Below are 15875 nucleotides of genomic sequence, written 5' to 3'. Positions count from 1 at the left end.
TAAATTTGGGGCATAAAACAAACACTTCACTAGTTTCATTCTTGAGTCACTCACCCCTTCAATTTCTCACATTTGGTTAAACAAAATGTTTTGAAAAATATATTACCTAAGAATAAGGTGCTTAAAAATTAGAGAAACAACTTATTATGAAACTAGAAAAACAAATTATAAATGACCTTTCACACTATCTGTCTCTTCATAAGCTCATTTCAATAGTTTCTACTAAATCTTTTGAGTGCGCAGGGTAAAACTCCATTCCTATGCAATAGCTCGCAACTTACATAGGAGAGGTAACCCGCACTAGACAAGCGGATGCGACGAATTCGCCCAGAAGGCAAACCCCTTGCTTTCGCTGAGAAGGGATTTCGAACTAGAGACCTCCAACATGAAAGTCCCAATCTAACCACTCAAAGGGTTTATAGCTTCTAAATTCTAGAATGACAACATTAATTGTCTATAACTGGATTTCAAATTTAATACTTGATGAATTTCATAAAACAAATACACATTGTTTAAGAAAAAACTACTTGATTCGAACTATTTATTAGGATGTCATTAAAACTACTATCCAACTTTACTCACTCTTTCCATGGAGGAGCATGAACAAGTCCTGTCTCCCCCTAATTGAGATCTCTCTCTCAGCAAATCAACTCAACTGAAGGAACTATAACAGTAATACTACTCGTGTGCTGCCCCGGTTAATGCAGGTTGTTCGTCTTCATCCAGTTCCTGTTCCACACTTTTTACCTCGGGCACATAATGCATGAGCATATTCTCGATACCAGATTTAAGGGTAACTGATGAGCTAGGACAACCACTACATGCACCTTGCATTTTCAATTTGACTACTCCTGTATCTGGGTCGAATCCTCGGTATACAATGTCCCCACCATCATCTTGTACAGCTGGACGAATACGAGTCTCTAAAAGTTCCTTGATCATTGCAACTGTTTCTGAATCATCCTCATGAATAGCTGTATCCATGGAGGCTGCAGTACTGGAGTCGAGGAATACTGGGTTCCCGGAGGAATAGAAATCCATAATTGCTGCAAATATTTCAGGTTTGAGGAAATCCCAGGATGCTTCTTCACTTTTTGTTACAGTAATAAAATCTGATCCAAAAAATACGCGTGTAATCCCTGCAAGAAGGAAACAGGATTCAACTCTTAGGCGCATAAATGAAAAAGCAAAGAACAATAACAATAATACTTCCCCTGTCTAATTTATTTGACACAATCTCCTTCTAGGCCTCCCAGATGTTTGACATAATTCTACAAAAATCAATTGGTATGTTTCATGATTCAAATATATCAAAATTATGCATCTAAGCAGTTACGTGATATTTTCTCAATTACCGCTTATCTGAATGACTTACCTACATTATATACAAGTCAAACTTAAGTCATAAAATTCCCTATTCATTGAGATTTCAGACTATGCCACACATGGATGGATTGTCTTGGGATAATATCTAAACTTAAAATCACGCGAAATTCATGTGGCTTTAGCAAAACACACACAAAAAAAAGAAATAGAATGATAACAGTACTAGCAAAAAGTATAATATAACGGAAGCAAATATCTATATCGTGATACCAACTATTTAAGTCTGGCATTGACAGAAGTCCTTTTACATTATCTAGAGATTAGTGTGTTAGAGAACTCCAATTTATTGAGTATCGGAACGGAACATGTCCGAATGCAGCAAAGTGGACATCAAAAAGCTCATATAGCCAACCCCAACAGAATCTAATTATTTTCCACCTTCCGCCCTTGAGGATTGGTAAATGTCTGTTTCAGATCTCCAGGCATCACAGATGAATTGGATGTAAGTTTAGGAACATGGTCCACATCTGTCATCTGCCAAGTAAACTGTACTGAACATATGATTGGTTAACTCTGTTACTTCAAATACACTGCATCATTTGCATACTATGATGCCTCTTTCCTGCAAATTTTCTATGTAGGACAAGTTTCATGGATTGCACTCCAGCCAAAACATTCTACTTTTTGGGCAGAGCTTTTGTTTTCCTAATTATCGTCCCAAGACAACTATTTTCAAACATTTCTTTTTTTAAATAGAACTATTTACAATCATTTCTTAACAGCACCCTGTAACAAGAATTCATTCCATCTTCGTTTCAGTCCAATACATATAAAATCTTGCATGTCCTCAATATCAGCATTCACTATTAATATTATGTGATCACATCATCAATCTCCCAACCATTGAAAATCCTTCTGAAAAGTCCACGCTCGGAAAAACAATCTGCTAGAGTGCAACTCTGTTACATCCTATTGTATAAATTTGGAAAATTGCCCCTAACTGAACTTCTCCAACTATTTGTTTATGCAGAATTTTGTTTTCCTCCCATAATACACCTTTAATCATATAATGATTGAACATCCTTGCATACTATTCACTGGTTTTGTGCACCATTAATCTCCACTTTATTCCTCTTCATCGACCTCTGATGTTATTTGATTAACAAACTCTTGTTATACTCTTTCCAGAACAATTGGGCCACCAAGAGGATTACATCAACTCAGTGCATGGCATTGGTCTTTAGAAAAACATCTCTTGGTACAGGGATGGGTTCTTCCAAAACGTATCCTTCAAGGTTGGAAATGAATCATATATTCACATGTGAAGTTCTGGAAGGATAAATGGCTGGGGACATAGTACTTAGAGACTTATATCCAGCACTTGCCTCAATTGCATGCAATCCTGAATCCACTGTTGCTGATAATAGAGAGGGGAATATCTGGAATATTACTTTCAGAAAGAACCTACAAGACTGGGAGTGTGAAGAGCTTTTGAACTTATTAGCTTTGCTTGAGGGCCACAACATAACAGAATCACAGCCAGACAGAATCTCATGAGGAAGTTCTAGCAAAGGCATATACAAAGCTACAATCATCTATGCTCTCAAAATGAGATTTTGAAAAATGGCCTTGCAAAATTATTTGGTGGACTAGACTTCCCACTAAGGTGATCTGCTTTACCTGAACAGCTTTCAAAGGTGCCTGTTTGACCCAAGATAACCTAGCAGAAGGAGCTTTCAGTTGACTAATAGAAGCTATATATGGCAGAGAAACCTGGAGCCCATTGACCATCTACTCATATACTGTCCAGTTACAGCATAACTTTGGAAATTTTTTTTTTTTCTCTATTTTTGGACTGAGTTGGATGCAGCCTCAGTCAATTAAAGATGCCTATGAAAGCTGGAGACTTGCAGAGTTGATAAAGCCATCAGAAAGATCTCGAGGATGATACCAGCTACAATATCTTGGTATTTATGGAATGAAAGGAACTGCATATGTTTGGATGGAATTTCAACTCCAACATACTTTGAAGGCTAACTGTTTAGACAGCCTCTACTGCTAGATGGCCCTTACACCCCTGTAAATTGCCCAATTATTTTTTTGAGTTTTGTTAGCTCCTTAAACTTAATTACATACGTACTGGAGTTGGCAGTACTTTTGCTTTTGTATCTGTTCTTCATCTTCTTGATGCTTTTCAATGATATCTTTCTGACTTGGTTAAAAAAAACCTCGTTATGCTACTTAAGTACCGACCTCCATCTGTATTTTTTGGGGATAACCGTGGTGTATGGGTTAGCTTACGCGCAACCTCCCCGATGGCTAATTCCATGAAATACATGCTATCTCCCACCAGCATATATACCGAATAACTCTAGTCACCAAGGCTTGGACAAATGCAAGGAAATCACCAAGTGTTTTGTCTCCGTTAGGATTTGACTTGAGACCTCATGGTTCTCTACTCACCCTTCACTGGCTACTAGATCAGACTCTTGTGTCACCTCCATTTATTTTATCATCTTTCATTGACACAACCTCCTTCCCACAAGAAATATCTTAATTAATTGCTTCTAAACGTTTTGGGGAAAGAAAAAATGACATGCAGCAAATAGGGATCCATCTAGTACACTATTAACTGTCAACCTTCCCCCAAGGATGAATACTATTTCTCTTTACTGGTGAAGAGGGCAAATTATATTTCCTCCAAGGAATTTAACTTTTTTTTCACATTTGTCAATCACTCCTTCCGAAATGTAGTATAGTTTTGCTTTGCCCCCAAAGTAATTCCAAGTACACTAAAGGTAATTGTCTACTTCCATCCCAGTATCATAGTCAGCTTATGAAACCTCTGGTCAGCATTTACAATGAAACGCTCTTAGCTAAGCTGATATGTGACCAAGCTGTCATCTATATACAAAAACTAAACTTATTCGGCATCTCCTCTTTTTTAACAATGGCTTCCAGCCAGCTTCCCCGCAGACTACTCCACTGGGTAATTGTACCTGTTACCTGCTAGTCCTCCCACTAACAAGGGTATTGGTCAACTATGTCCACCAAGCTTTAGGCAGATGCGAATAAATCACCTATTGCTTTTCTTTTTCATGGTTGCAGTAACCAATAAGCAACACTTTGTTTTGCACAATCTATGATGAAGTCAAAACAAAGAGCGACGGAGAAGTCGATTGGTGATTGCATAAAAGCAAGTTGGCAGTGAAATATGAAGTAAAAGGGCCTTCTAATAACATAAGGCACAAAATGCGACACATTCGAAAAAGCGCTAGTTCTCAAAATTGCTCCTTATTTTGGCAATACATTTGTCCCTATATTTATTTCTAGACAGTTTTATTGCACATACAAAATATATTATGTTTTGGGTGCTGCCTTGATTTAAAGTTGAATCCACAGCCAGTCAACTAGATGATAAAAATAGCAACAATTATTCTAATAGCCTAAATGCTGCTTGGTAGTATGTTAAAGAGTTAAAATGTAACTGCACTAAATTAGGTGTCTTTTCTTCCGCATCTCTTCCATGAAAGTCTGACGAGAGTTAATGTTATAAACACAATCCGTGCCAGTCTAATGAGAAGTAATATTATAAACACATTCCAACACATCAGTAATCCATGAAATGAACATAGATGTTAAACGTCTAAGACTCTTAAATCTTCAGCATCTAAGTTTCGAGAATACATACCATCTATTCCAAAGAGGGCCTTCGCCAGAGGTGAATTCATGGCAGAACGAGCATTTGGAAAGTCTGCACTCCCAGTTTCCACAACTGGCTTCCCAGGATAGAACATTAGGGATAAAGGATTCGGAGTTGATTGAGTTTGGATAAACATGGTCCTCTTTTGGCCTGTTCACAGAAAGTACATAATCAGGATACAAACATTCGCAAAATGTACTAGTTAACACACCTATTTATCACATGAGGCAATTAGTAGATCAACTATGTAAACTATAAAGTCTTAATCTTTTTGTAAAGGTGAAAAATGATGCAAGAAAAAAAAACACTATAATTTTTGTGATCGTTCTTCTAGTTGCTTCTATATGAAAACTACAGAGACGAAATAGCATTTCCCGTTCTTCCATTTTCATTTCTAAACGCTGACTAAGTTCAGCTCCTACGAAATCTCATCAATTATCAACAGAATTCAAATTCCTTATTATCGTATGTTCAATTCCCAATGTACATTGAAAAGTTCTCATGTAGCCCTGCTATTTCTTTCTCTGATACTAAGGCCACATACATAAGCAGGAGAAAAAAGCCTTCACCTTCAAAACAAACAATCATTCAAAACTAGTGTCATCCATGCTTCAAGTTCAAGCTCATGAATTGTCTGGAAAAAAAATCTTAAATTTATGAATTCAGAAAGAGACCAACTTTACATTTACCTCTCCTTCCTTACGCTCAAACATTTCCCATAAAATCCCATAAACCCAAAAATATCCAGAAAACACCAATTCTACTCGCGTGTAGTTGCAAAAATCCACATCAAATACAACATCAATTGAAAAAGAGGAAGCACCTGAATATAAAAAAACTTACCTCCAAAATGGCTCCATAATGTCGGGCATGAAGAAGGAAACTTTGAAGGCTTTAACGAAGTGAAATCAGAGAATACATACGGCGTATTGGAAGATAAAGCATAAAGGAATCGACGAGATGTGGAAAGTGAACCATTTCCTACATGGGTTTTTGTTAACAATCTACAGCTCCGGAGATTCGTTCGCGTTATCAACCTCCCTAATAATCCCTTCATCACCACAGTTTCTCGTACAAGCTTCTGCAAAAATCTGGATTCTTCGAGCTTCAATTACAGATTTTCATGGGGGTATTTTGCCCTTTGAGGGATTTTCAGACTGAAACGTCAGATGGAAGAGAAAATCACAAATATGGTCCTTCAAATATGAAGATAAGTTCGAAATAGTACCTTAAGTAACCAATATGTGAAAAAGAAAAAAAAACATAGCAAACAAAGTAGACATAATTCAGTCTACGCGGCATTGTACATGATAGTTTTGTATGCTATATGCTCTATTTTTCGGGATTCGACAAATTTAGTTCTGAAGATACTATAAAAGATCGATTTCGGGTTATTCGTATGGATAACCATTCTTCAAATCAATCGAGCCATCCCGAAAGACTGTACATTCGAAATTGAAGAATAAAAATGTCTGCAATAATCAAATTGAAGAACATTATTATGTAGTTACGTGAGGTATCAATGATAAATAGAAACAATATGTGATAGTAATAGCTTATAATCAAAAAATCATAAAAAAGAATAACGGTAAAAGTCAAAAAAAGTATCATTAATTTTTTTATGAAGAATGAATAACTCTTATTAATAACGTATCATAGTAAAAAATTAAGACTAAAAATATTATAAGAAGAGACTGATTAAAATAGAGAGACAAGACATGAAATTTTTTTTACTCTTCTAATTAAGTATATTCAAATATACACAATATAAATTTTTAGAAGCATAAAAAAAGTTAATAATAAACATGACATTAATTATAAAAATTATGAAGGAAGAAAAGAATATGTGTCAAAATTAGTAGCAAAAATCATTATTTTATGTGTCAAAATTTTACTATAAATATCAAATGTCAAATTAAAAATTTAAAGAATGAAAGAGAAAATTAATTCAACCTCCTAATTTTATTTTATTTTTCATGCAAAATAATAGTCTTACTTGTTAGAATATATATATTCTTAAAAAAATATGCCACCTGTCGAATTGTGTATCCTCTTTAATGACATGTCACTGCCACATCCACATTATTTTATTTATTGTTTAAAAAAAATTGTGTATAGAATATCGAGTCCGATTCTATCCACAAATATTACATTTTTCAAAAATAGCATATTTTAATTGGTTCGATTTTGATATTAAATTTTTAAAAGTTGATTTCTTTCTTGCAAATATTATAGTTTTAAATTGAAAATAAATAACATCAAAATATGTTTTATTTTATGTTTTTACATATATATAAGGTAAACATTAAAATTAAAAAATTATCAAAAAAGATTTTAAATATAACTAATAAAAACATGATAAAAATTTTTTTGGTACTTAATTAGTGTTATGCATATACTAGTGATGTAGAATTATTATAAGTAAATCTTTTATTATTTTATATCGAAATTAGTTATTCATGTATAATTATTTTATTTCTTAATTTACATAGAATAATACGTAAATTTTGTCATAGCTTGTATAAGTATTAACCAAGATCAAGTTAAAATTTTTAATAAATGATTAAAAATATGAAGAACTAAATACACAAACTAACCAAAGGAAATTCAACATATATTATATGTATATAAAAATAATTTTTGCCATATATAAATAATATTATATTTTTCGTCAAGGAAAACTCCGATGAACCCCTAACATGAGATTGGTTCCGCCCCTAGTATTAACCATAGATTGTAAATTATTTTTGATACGTTTAACAAATATGATAATATAAAGTATAAATTTTATAAAAATTCAAACTCGTTACGTATAAATAATTTATTTCTTATCCGATTATATACGTGACATTAGTACTATGCATGCCCTCGAAGCAAAGCAAAATTATAATATTGTCAAACCCCTCTTTTCTCTATCCCGTCTCTCACATTCTCTCGAAACCCTAGAACCGTTTTTCTCCTCTTTTAGATTCTCTCAATCTCTATGAAAATTTTCGAAATCTTCGAATCTAGCTTCTCTGTAATCTTGATTTACAGCTGGATTTGATGATTCCTTTAATGTCTAAATCCTAGTTTTTTTTTTGATTTTTTTTGGTTTTTTTTTTGTTGGGCTAAAAAATTGAACCCATGGAGGGCTCTGTGTCTGTTGCTGATGATCTCGGAGCCCCACCGGAGTCATGGGAGGTGGCTGACTTGGATGCTAGTATGAGACGGCTTATACTTTCTTCTTCGAAGAAGGATTCTGATTCTTCATCTTCTTCTGTGAATAATAATCAATCTGAGCTGCCTGATTCATCGGCTTTGGCTGGTGCTGGTTCAGCTGCTGTTTCAGGGAGTGTGTCGGAGGATGTTGTTAACACTGTGGATCAGTTTCTCCGTGAGGCTTTACAAAACCCTCGAGAGCGTCTTTCCGGTTAGGATTCCGCTTTTTATAATGAAAGTTCTGATTTTTATGCTAATTTGCATCAGTGATAGGATTTGTTAGTTGATTTTTGTTTTGTTCTGGTATGTATAATTCTTACTGTGCTTGTATACTTCACATTGCTGTTAGCTGTGTCAATCAATTAGTTACAGCTGAATTGTGAACTATTTGGTGTTGGCTGGATGAATCTGAATTCCCAAATGAATGCAGTGTTAGTATAAAGCCATAATAAGAGGACAAGACAAGTGTTGTGGTTCAGTGTGGCTGATCACACATTTGGTTAAAACCTGAAAGGCCAACTGTGGTTTAAATGGTAAATTCTTTTCTATTCAGTGTGCAGTAGTCTTTGCTTTGTGAATTGCACTAAGTTTCATGTTTGGTTGGGGCAGATTCATTACATGATGTCTCTTTTGGATGTCTACAATTTCAGATTGGATGTTATCTCAGATTGCTGAAATGTAAAAACAATCTACTGTATGTTATTATTGATCTCTTTTGACTACATACAGAAGAGTCCAAACAGATTAAATACTTAGAGGATAAGGCATGTGTCATTGCTTACCACCATGTCATTTTATTAGTGGGGTATAATGAAGGAGTAATCTATCAATCCCTTCCACCAAAATTCAATCTTGGGAAGTGCTTTTTTAATGTCATGTTACTTGTATTTAAAAGGAGATTGAAGCTAAGGAAATATAAGTGTACATGGCAGTGAGCTTGGCAGGTAGACTCTACTAATATCCTTGCTAAAAGGCGAAGAAGGTAACTGGGAAGCTAGTTCCTGACATCCGGTTAGCTTTCATCAAATCAAGCAACTCTAAAATGCAATCATAGTAGAATTTAGAATAATGCCTGGATGCCAAAATAGGGCTGTCTTGTTGCCTAAGCTTGATATTGAGGAAGTATCTGATCATTAAGTGGATGTGCCTAACCATCTATTGAAATACTTGGGATTTGAATAAAAAGGGATCAACTAGATTTTGTTTGTGCATCTCTACAAATAGAATGTCAGTTTGAAATATGGCTCGCCAACAAGATGCTTTCCAACAAAAAGGGCCTCAGCCAAGGTGATCCCTTGCAGAATGCTGAGGAATGTCAGGTTGATTAACTGATTTAAGAACTTCTCTGTGAGGGAGAAGAAATCACAATGTGGAGGACATTTCTCATTCTATCTCAAATGACACACTGTTCATGTGTGATACTAATAAACACTACCACCATCTATCGCAAAAGATAAATAATTATAATAGGAGGAGAATAAACTATTAGAAACAATCTCTCTACCCACAAAGGTAGGAATAAGGTTGGAATACATCCTACCCTCCCTAGAAGAGCATCCTGAGCTGCTCAGCTTTGCTAGGGATACTAGGGCCACAATTGCAGACTTTAGATAAGGATGGCATATAACCTTCAGAAGGATTTGTGATAATTGGCTTATGGGACGAATGACTTTACTGCTGCTGCCTTTTATTTTGGATAAGTCTACTACTGCAGTTGTTAATAGTCAGCTCCTGAACTAACACAAAAGTGCAGACTCTACAGGCTGGAAAGGACGGAGTAAGGAGTAATTCACAATGAAATCCTACTACAAATGGCTAGCATCTCAGTGTTTCTCGACCTTTTTATCCCCAGAAAAGAAATGGGAAATTTCAGCTTTATTTAGGGTTACTGATCACTTGTTCAAGGCCTATATTTAATCCTAAACAACTTGCAGAAAGGACACTCTATTTGCAGCAGATGTCCTTTATGTGAAGAGGAATCTGGGGATATAAATTGTATCTTTTTGCGTTCTGCTTTCAGCCGGAAGGTTGGAATCTGTATTTGACTATTTTTGAACTTGAATGGATCATTCCAAAGACTTGCCATTAAGTTGTTACAATTCTGGATCAGAAGGCTTTAGAAAGAAGCAAAATCATTCGCGCTTGTAGCTGGTGGGTAGTCTGTAGGGAATGGAATTCTGGAATCAAATATTTTGAGGGCAATCAGAGTGTGTAGTTAAAAGAAATACAAACACAATTTTTGCTCACCTATTGAAGTTGAGAGGTTCTTATAGACTTCTATGATTCCCTGGGGAACTGAGTTTTACATCAACAGCCGTGTGCAACCCCACTCTTTCTGCTGATCTTTGAAGTCTTTGCTGAGTTATCAAAAAGGGAAGAAACGGGCAAGTTTTTGCAGGATGTCTTTTCCATTTTGCCCGAGAAGTATAACATGAATCTTTTCCACATTGCTAAAAAAAAGAAAGATATTTAGAAACCTTGAACCTTTTCAATTGGAAAACACTACGTTCTCTATTATATATTCTCAGATATGTAGTATTTACTCTTCAGGTATTATCCTGTGGTAGGTTTCTGGTCATTGCATACAAGTTGTATGATGACTTATAAAAATATTCACGGTATAATGCTTCAGTTACCTTTAGGTGCCGCCTTTTCTATTCTTAATCTGGATGTGCATTATTTTTTAACAATGTTATTTCATCCATGTGTTATTTTGAGATGGCTAGATTCCCCTAAAATATTGCTCTGTATGCATTTCATTCCCTTCTCCTTCTTTTTTTGTTTTTATCTTTTTGTGGGTGGGTGGTGGGTCAGTCTTTGTTAGTCTGATTGATTATTTTTATCATGCGTATTGTGACTTATCATTGCTTTTTCTCAGTTCTGAGGATGGAGCAAGATGTTGAGAAGTTCATTAGGGATCCTGGTCGACAACAGATGGAATTCCAACAGCTGCCTACCTCCTATTTGCGACTGGCTGCTCACCGCGTGGCACAGCACTATTCATTACAATCAATGGTTCTGTTGGACAATAGTTTACCGGATGGCTCGGGTTCCAGAATTATTGTGCGCAAGACTTCTGAATGTCGGATGCCGTTGATTCGCCTGGCTGACATTCCGGTGAATTTGCCTCAAGGAGATACTGGTGTGGTTAAGGTTGCGATAAAGCAGAGGCCACAGAAAGGTTCACAGTTAGCAAGTGGTTTGAATTCAAACTCATCAAAGGGAAATTCTGCTAAAAGTGTTGAGGAAAGGAAGGAGGAATATAATAGGGCTCGAGCACGTATATTTAACTCTAATAGTTTAAGTGGGAGCTCCAATGTAAAACCTGAAACTGAATCAAGGTCACAAGATACTTACCAGTATGGTCCTATAGGCATACCACAGTTGGAAGAAAAAGCCAGTCCAGCTGGCGGCTCTGATTTGAATACTGGGCGGAGTCTGATTGATTCTTCAACAAGTAGCAGTAGGTCGGCTAGAAGTAGGACAGAAAAGGAGCCAGTTGGTAGGTCTAAATCTTATAATAAAGTTGCTATCTTTCGCGATCGGGAAATTGACAGGAAGGACCCTGATTATGACAGGAATTATGACAGGTTTTTTTTTAGTCCTCTGCTATTTTATGAATATACTGTAAAGTGACCCTTCCCCTCAGTTTGTGTTTTGTGTGCATGTTGGTGGTTCTATCAAGTGGTATCCCTTTTAACATGGTACTTTTCTCTTCTTTGTGGTAATAAAATCACTCCTATACTCAGTATACAAAATGTTCAAATTGATTATTTCTACAAAAGCTCCACTCCAATCGAGATTTACTGACCAGTCTGGATAAAGGCTTGCCTGTGTTCATGGTTGTTCTAGAATGATTAGTGTTACAGTGAGTGATCTGAAGTATATGTGGGGATCTGTGATTCTCTCTTTCTATTGCATGTCCGACATCTGATGCTTACCACCTATGTAACCTTTGCTTATTGTGTAGGTTCCTTTTTTAATTTTTTTTTTTTGGGGGGGCGGGGGGATTGGATTGGATAGAACTAGAGGTTTGGATTATAGTATGCTTATTGATCTTAAGGTGGTTTGGAGCCACTAGTCGGTTTTCTTTATTTTATATTTATTTTTTAGATGGCAACGTTAGTCAGTTTCTTTTATTGTCCGTGTTTCTTCTCTTGCTTCATCCGTCTCTACTGCATACTACTGCAGGTTGTTTAAACTATTTTGTTGACGTCCTATTGATATTTGATGCTACTTCAATTGTATATATGAGAGTGTGTTTTGTCATTTCCCTCAAAAGCTTTTAGTACGACTGTACGAAATGTGAGGTTCGAGTTTATGCTTTACATAATTATGTGCAAATATAATACAACCATCTTCTGTTGTGTCCCCCTCAATTTCATCTCTTCATGCTCGTGGGTATTTTCAATACAATGTTCATGTCGTTTTTCTTGAAACTTAGTCTTTTAATTTGTAGGTACATGCAAAGGTTTGATCCTGGGTTTGGATTCGCTGGTGGCCCATACACAATTCAACCCATGTATGCTCCTGCAATAAACTATAATACTGAGTTTCCCCAGCTTGGATCTGCTCTTAGGTCTCCCATTTCTGCTGAAAACCAACCTCGTCCACTTCCTCAACATTTACCTGGGCCTTGGACAACACCAACGACTCCAGGTATTGGTTATGGTCCAGCAGAGAGCATGATGCCTCCCCCTTTTAGTCACAATCATGTTAGTGCACGCTCAAACTCAGCTATATATTTACATTCAACCCAGTATCCTTGTCAGCGTCCTGGAATGACTTTTATCCATCCTCATGAGCAGGTTCACCAACCCTTCTCACAGGTATGGCAAACTTATTGAACTTCACTCTTCAATAATTTGGGCTTGTTATTAATGAAACCCCCGGAGACCTAGACTGATTTAAGAGAGAGTTTGTACAAACTCATATTTCATGTGTGAAAACCTGTTCATAACTACTGTTTGGCCTAACTAACATGTTAACATTACTTAAACTTCACACAGTGAGAGATGATAATAGTTTAAGCTTCTGAAGCACAGTTCAGTTAGGGGGAAATATTTCTAGTAAAGAGCATGCTGGGATCCTCCTTCATATTTAAGTGGTTGGTTACTAGACAAAGGGTTAACCGATGCAGATACGCAAAGAGAATCCAGTGACAATTGGCCGTTACACTTGCCTTCTGATAGAATGTTTCTTGAAGCTATGGAATCTTGTTATGCTTAGTTATCTTGCGTGGGGCATGTGTTTTGAGGAATTTTAGCTTGTAGAGTAGAGAGGGGGTCTCTTTTCTTCCACTTGAGATTTTATAATTATCCGTTAGTAGTTGTGCTTGACATCCTGGTTTATTATTTCCAATTTATGGTTTGCATCATCATTTGATTGCTCCGTCTGTTCATGGTTTTCCAGTCTCATCCGCTGCAACCTGATGGTTTTGGATTAGCCCGGCCCCGGTGAGGGGCACGGGCCATGCCTGCATCCTGCCACATACATTCAGCATCTTGAGGGGGATGCTGAGCGGCAAAATGTTGCAATTGGTAGGGTGCAGGCATGAACAACTGAGACTTGGTGGAGTGGATTGTTCAGCTTGCAGTATTTTCCGCATCCATCCACCGGTCTCAGTTTCACAGAGCCTCCTGCATTGCTCTGAGGATGCTCATATTCCTTGGCAGTTCCATTGCATGGATGAGCACTCAAAAGCTATGATGACTATGACGGCGATGATGACGACAAATTAAATCAGCAAGAGTTCAGAGCCGGAAACTAAGAAGTTTGATCTGTTTTAGGTTTATTCTCATTTTCCATTACTTTTTGCCTTCTTTAAGCTCCCTGTTTCTACGTGTGAAGTATTGTAACAAAGTACTGCTTGATTTATTTCACAGCCTCATCAAACCTCCAAGCAGAAATGGAACTCAGTTAGAGATTTCGAGTAAATTTGTTGACAGGACATGCAGCCTTCGGGCAGCTTTGGTGCTAGACTGGCGGTGATAACAGAGAGCTCTGTTCTCCTATGGCAAAGCAAATCTCCAGGAGAGACTCTGCAAATTATGTATTTAAACGTAAAAGTGTTTCCCCTTTTCGTTTTGTTCAGACGATATTCAACTGATTTGGTCTTTGGCCAACTTATTTGTAGCTGAAGCGTTTTGTTCAGAACTCTTCTCATTTCTCGTTACCAAAATGATCGTAACTGGCGATTTATCCCAGTGTGTTGCTCTGAAACAGGATGGATTGTTACTCTAAAACAGGATGGATTTTGACTGGTGTGATTACCATCAGGATCAACTTGATACTTGGTGGTCACATTTGGTCATTACAGTGAGCTGGGCGTAACATAACATAAATATTTAGTCGATAAGTTATCAATTTTCTACGGAAAATATTTTCATTCGTATCAAACACATATCAACTATGTTATTTTCATGTGACTCTTGGCGTGGGGATTACAAAGGCAAACAACGCTATTGTCTCTCATTAACAACAACAAAAAAAAAGTTTGAATTTATATTCTAAAACTTTAAAATAATGACATTTGAGCCATAGTTGTTAATCACATTGATAATGTGGCTAATTATCAAATATAGAATTAATTCCACTGTGAATTGGTGTATGAATTTGTGTAATACTTCCTTCTTCCGGTATTATTTGTCATAATTTCTTTTTATAGAGTCAAACTTTAAAAATTTTAACTTACATTTTTAAGATGTAATTTATTCATCATATTGATAGCAAAAAATTGCAATTTATAGTATTTTTCATATAGTTCTAGCATATCTAAATATTTTGTTTAAAATGTCGAATTAATATAATTTAATTTAACTTTGAAAATTAATCAAATTAACTTTCGAAAAGCACAACATGACAAATAAAAGTGGACAGAGGAAATATCTGTTTGTTCGCTTTGTATGGATTTTCTCTGATCAGCTTCAATCGAAACTAATAAAATCGAAACTCTAGTTATGTATTGTAATTTCTTTTTTAATTATCACCGAAAAAAGAGAGTAGTAACTTGCTATAGCCGTTTAAGTTGTGCACATTTTCAAATTAATATTTTTTACATTATCAAGTCATTCAGACTATATTTTTAGTTTCTTAAAATATAAAATTTGTAAAATAAATAAGTAAATATAACAAATAAAATAATCGAATGGTGTTTAACAATTTTTTTTTTTTTTTTACATAAAATTAAATTATGATATGTGTGAACAAAAATTTGAGATCCCTCACATGAATATTCAAGTCTCCTGTTATAGAGAGCATCATCTATCTCCCGTGCTCAAATATTGCATAAGCATGTTTGTCTACCCCACAAGAAGCATTTTTTTTCTCATAGAATGTCTCTTTTTTGGCTTTATACCTTAACAAACTAAATATTACAAAGCAATATCCATGTGCAATAAGGATGTGTTTGGGTATTTTGAATTTTTTTAATAATTAACACAATGATTTTATTTATGAAGATAAAGAAAAACAAGTTTGATACTATCCCTTATGTTTCATAGTATATGACTTGACAAATATGTTGTTTAAGCAAAAGTTACTTCATTTGACTGAATCCATATTCGAACTTCTAGCTCCACACCCCAACTCTACCTCGACACCATAGTTCATAGTATGAAAAATATTCTCCGTCATACCAAACACA

General features: G+C 35.7%; 2 protein-coding genes across 2 annotated transcripts; one reads left to right on the top strand and one right to left on the bottom strand.

Moving 5' to 3' along the window:
• Positions 1–446: 446 nt before the first annotated feature.
• LOC107005116 (nifU-like protein 4, mitochondrial) lies at positions 447–6238 on the bottom strand. Its single transcript, XM_015203614.2, has 3 exons — positions 5873–6238; positions 5018–5179; positions 447–1139 (listed from the first exon to the last, which is right to left on the bottom strand). The coding sequence occupies exons 1-3, from the start codon at positions 6084–6086 to the stop codon at positions 679–681; spliced, it is 837 nt and encodes a 278-aa protein (XP_015059100.1). The 5' UTR covers positions 6087–6238; the 3' UTR covers positions 447–678.
• A 1656-nt stretch (positions 6239–7894) lies between these two features.
• LOC107004728 (R3H domain-containing protein 2-like) lies at positions 7895–14452 on the top strand. The gene is made up of 5 exons (XM_015203050.2): positions 7895–8441; positions 11109–11820; positions 12690–13059; positions 13643–14019; positions 14116–14452. Exons 1-4 carry the CDS (start codon positions 8156–8158, stop codon positions 13688–13690), a joined length of 1416 nt encoding a protein of 471 aa, XP_015058536.1. The 5' UTR covers positions 7895–8155; the 3' UTR covers positions 13691–14019; positions 14116–14452.
• Positions 14453–15875: the final 1423 nt, after the last annotated feature.

This window comes from Solanum pennellii, chromosome 11 (assembly GCF_001406875.1).
Source record: "Solanum pennellii chromosome 11, SPENNV200".
In the NCBI taxonomy this organism is placed as follows: domain Eukaryota; kingdom Viridiplantae; phylum Streptophyta; class Magnoliopsida; order Solanales; family Solanaceae; genus Solanum; species Solanum pennellii.
Note: the sequence above shows the minus strand (reverse complement) of the source record. Positions and strands in the feature narration are given on the sequence as shown.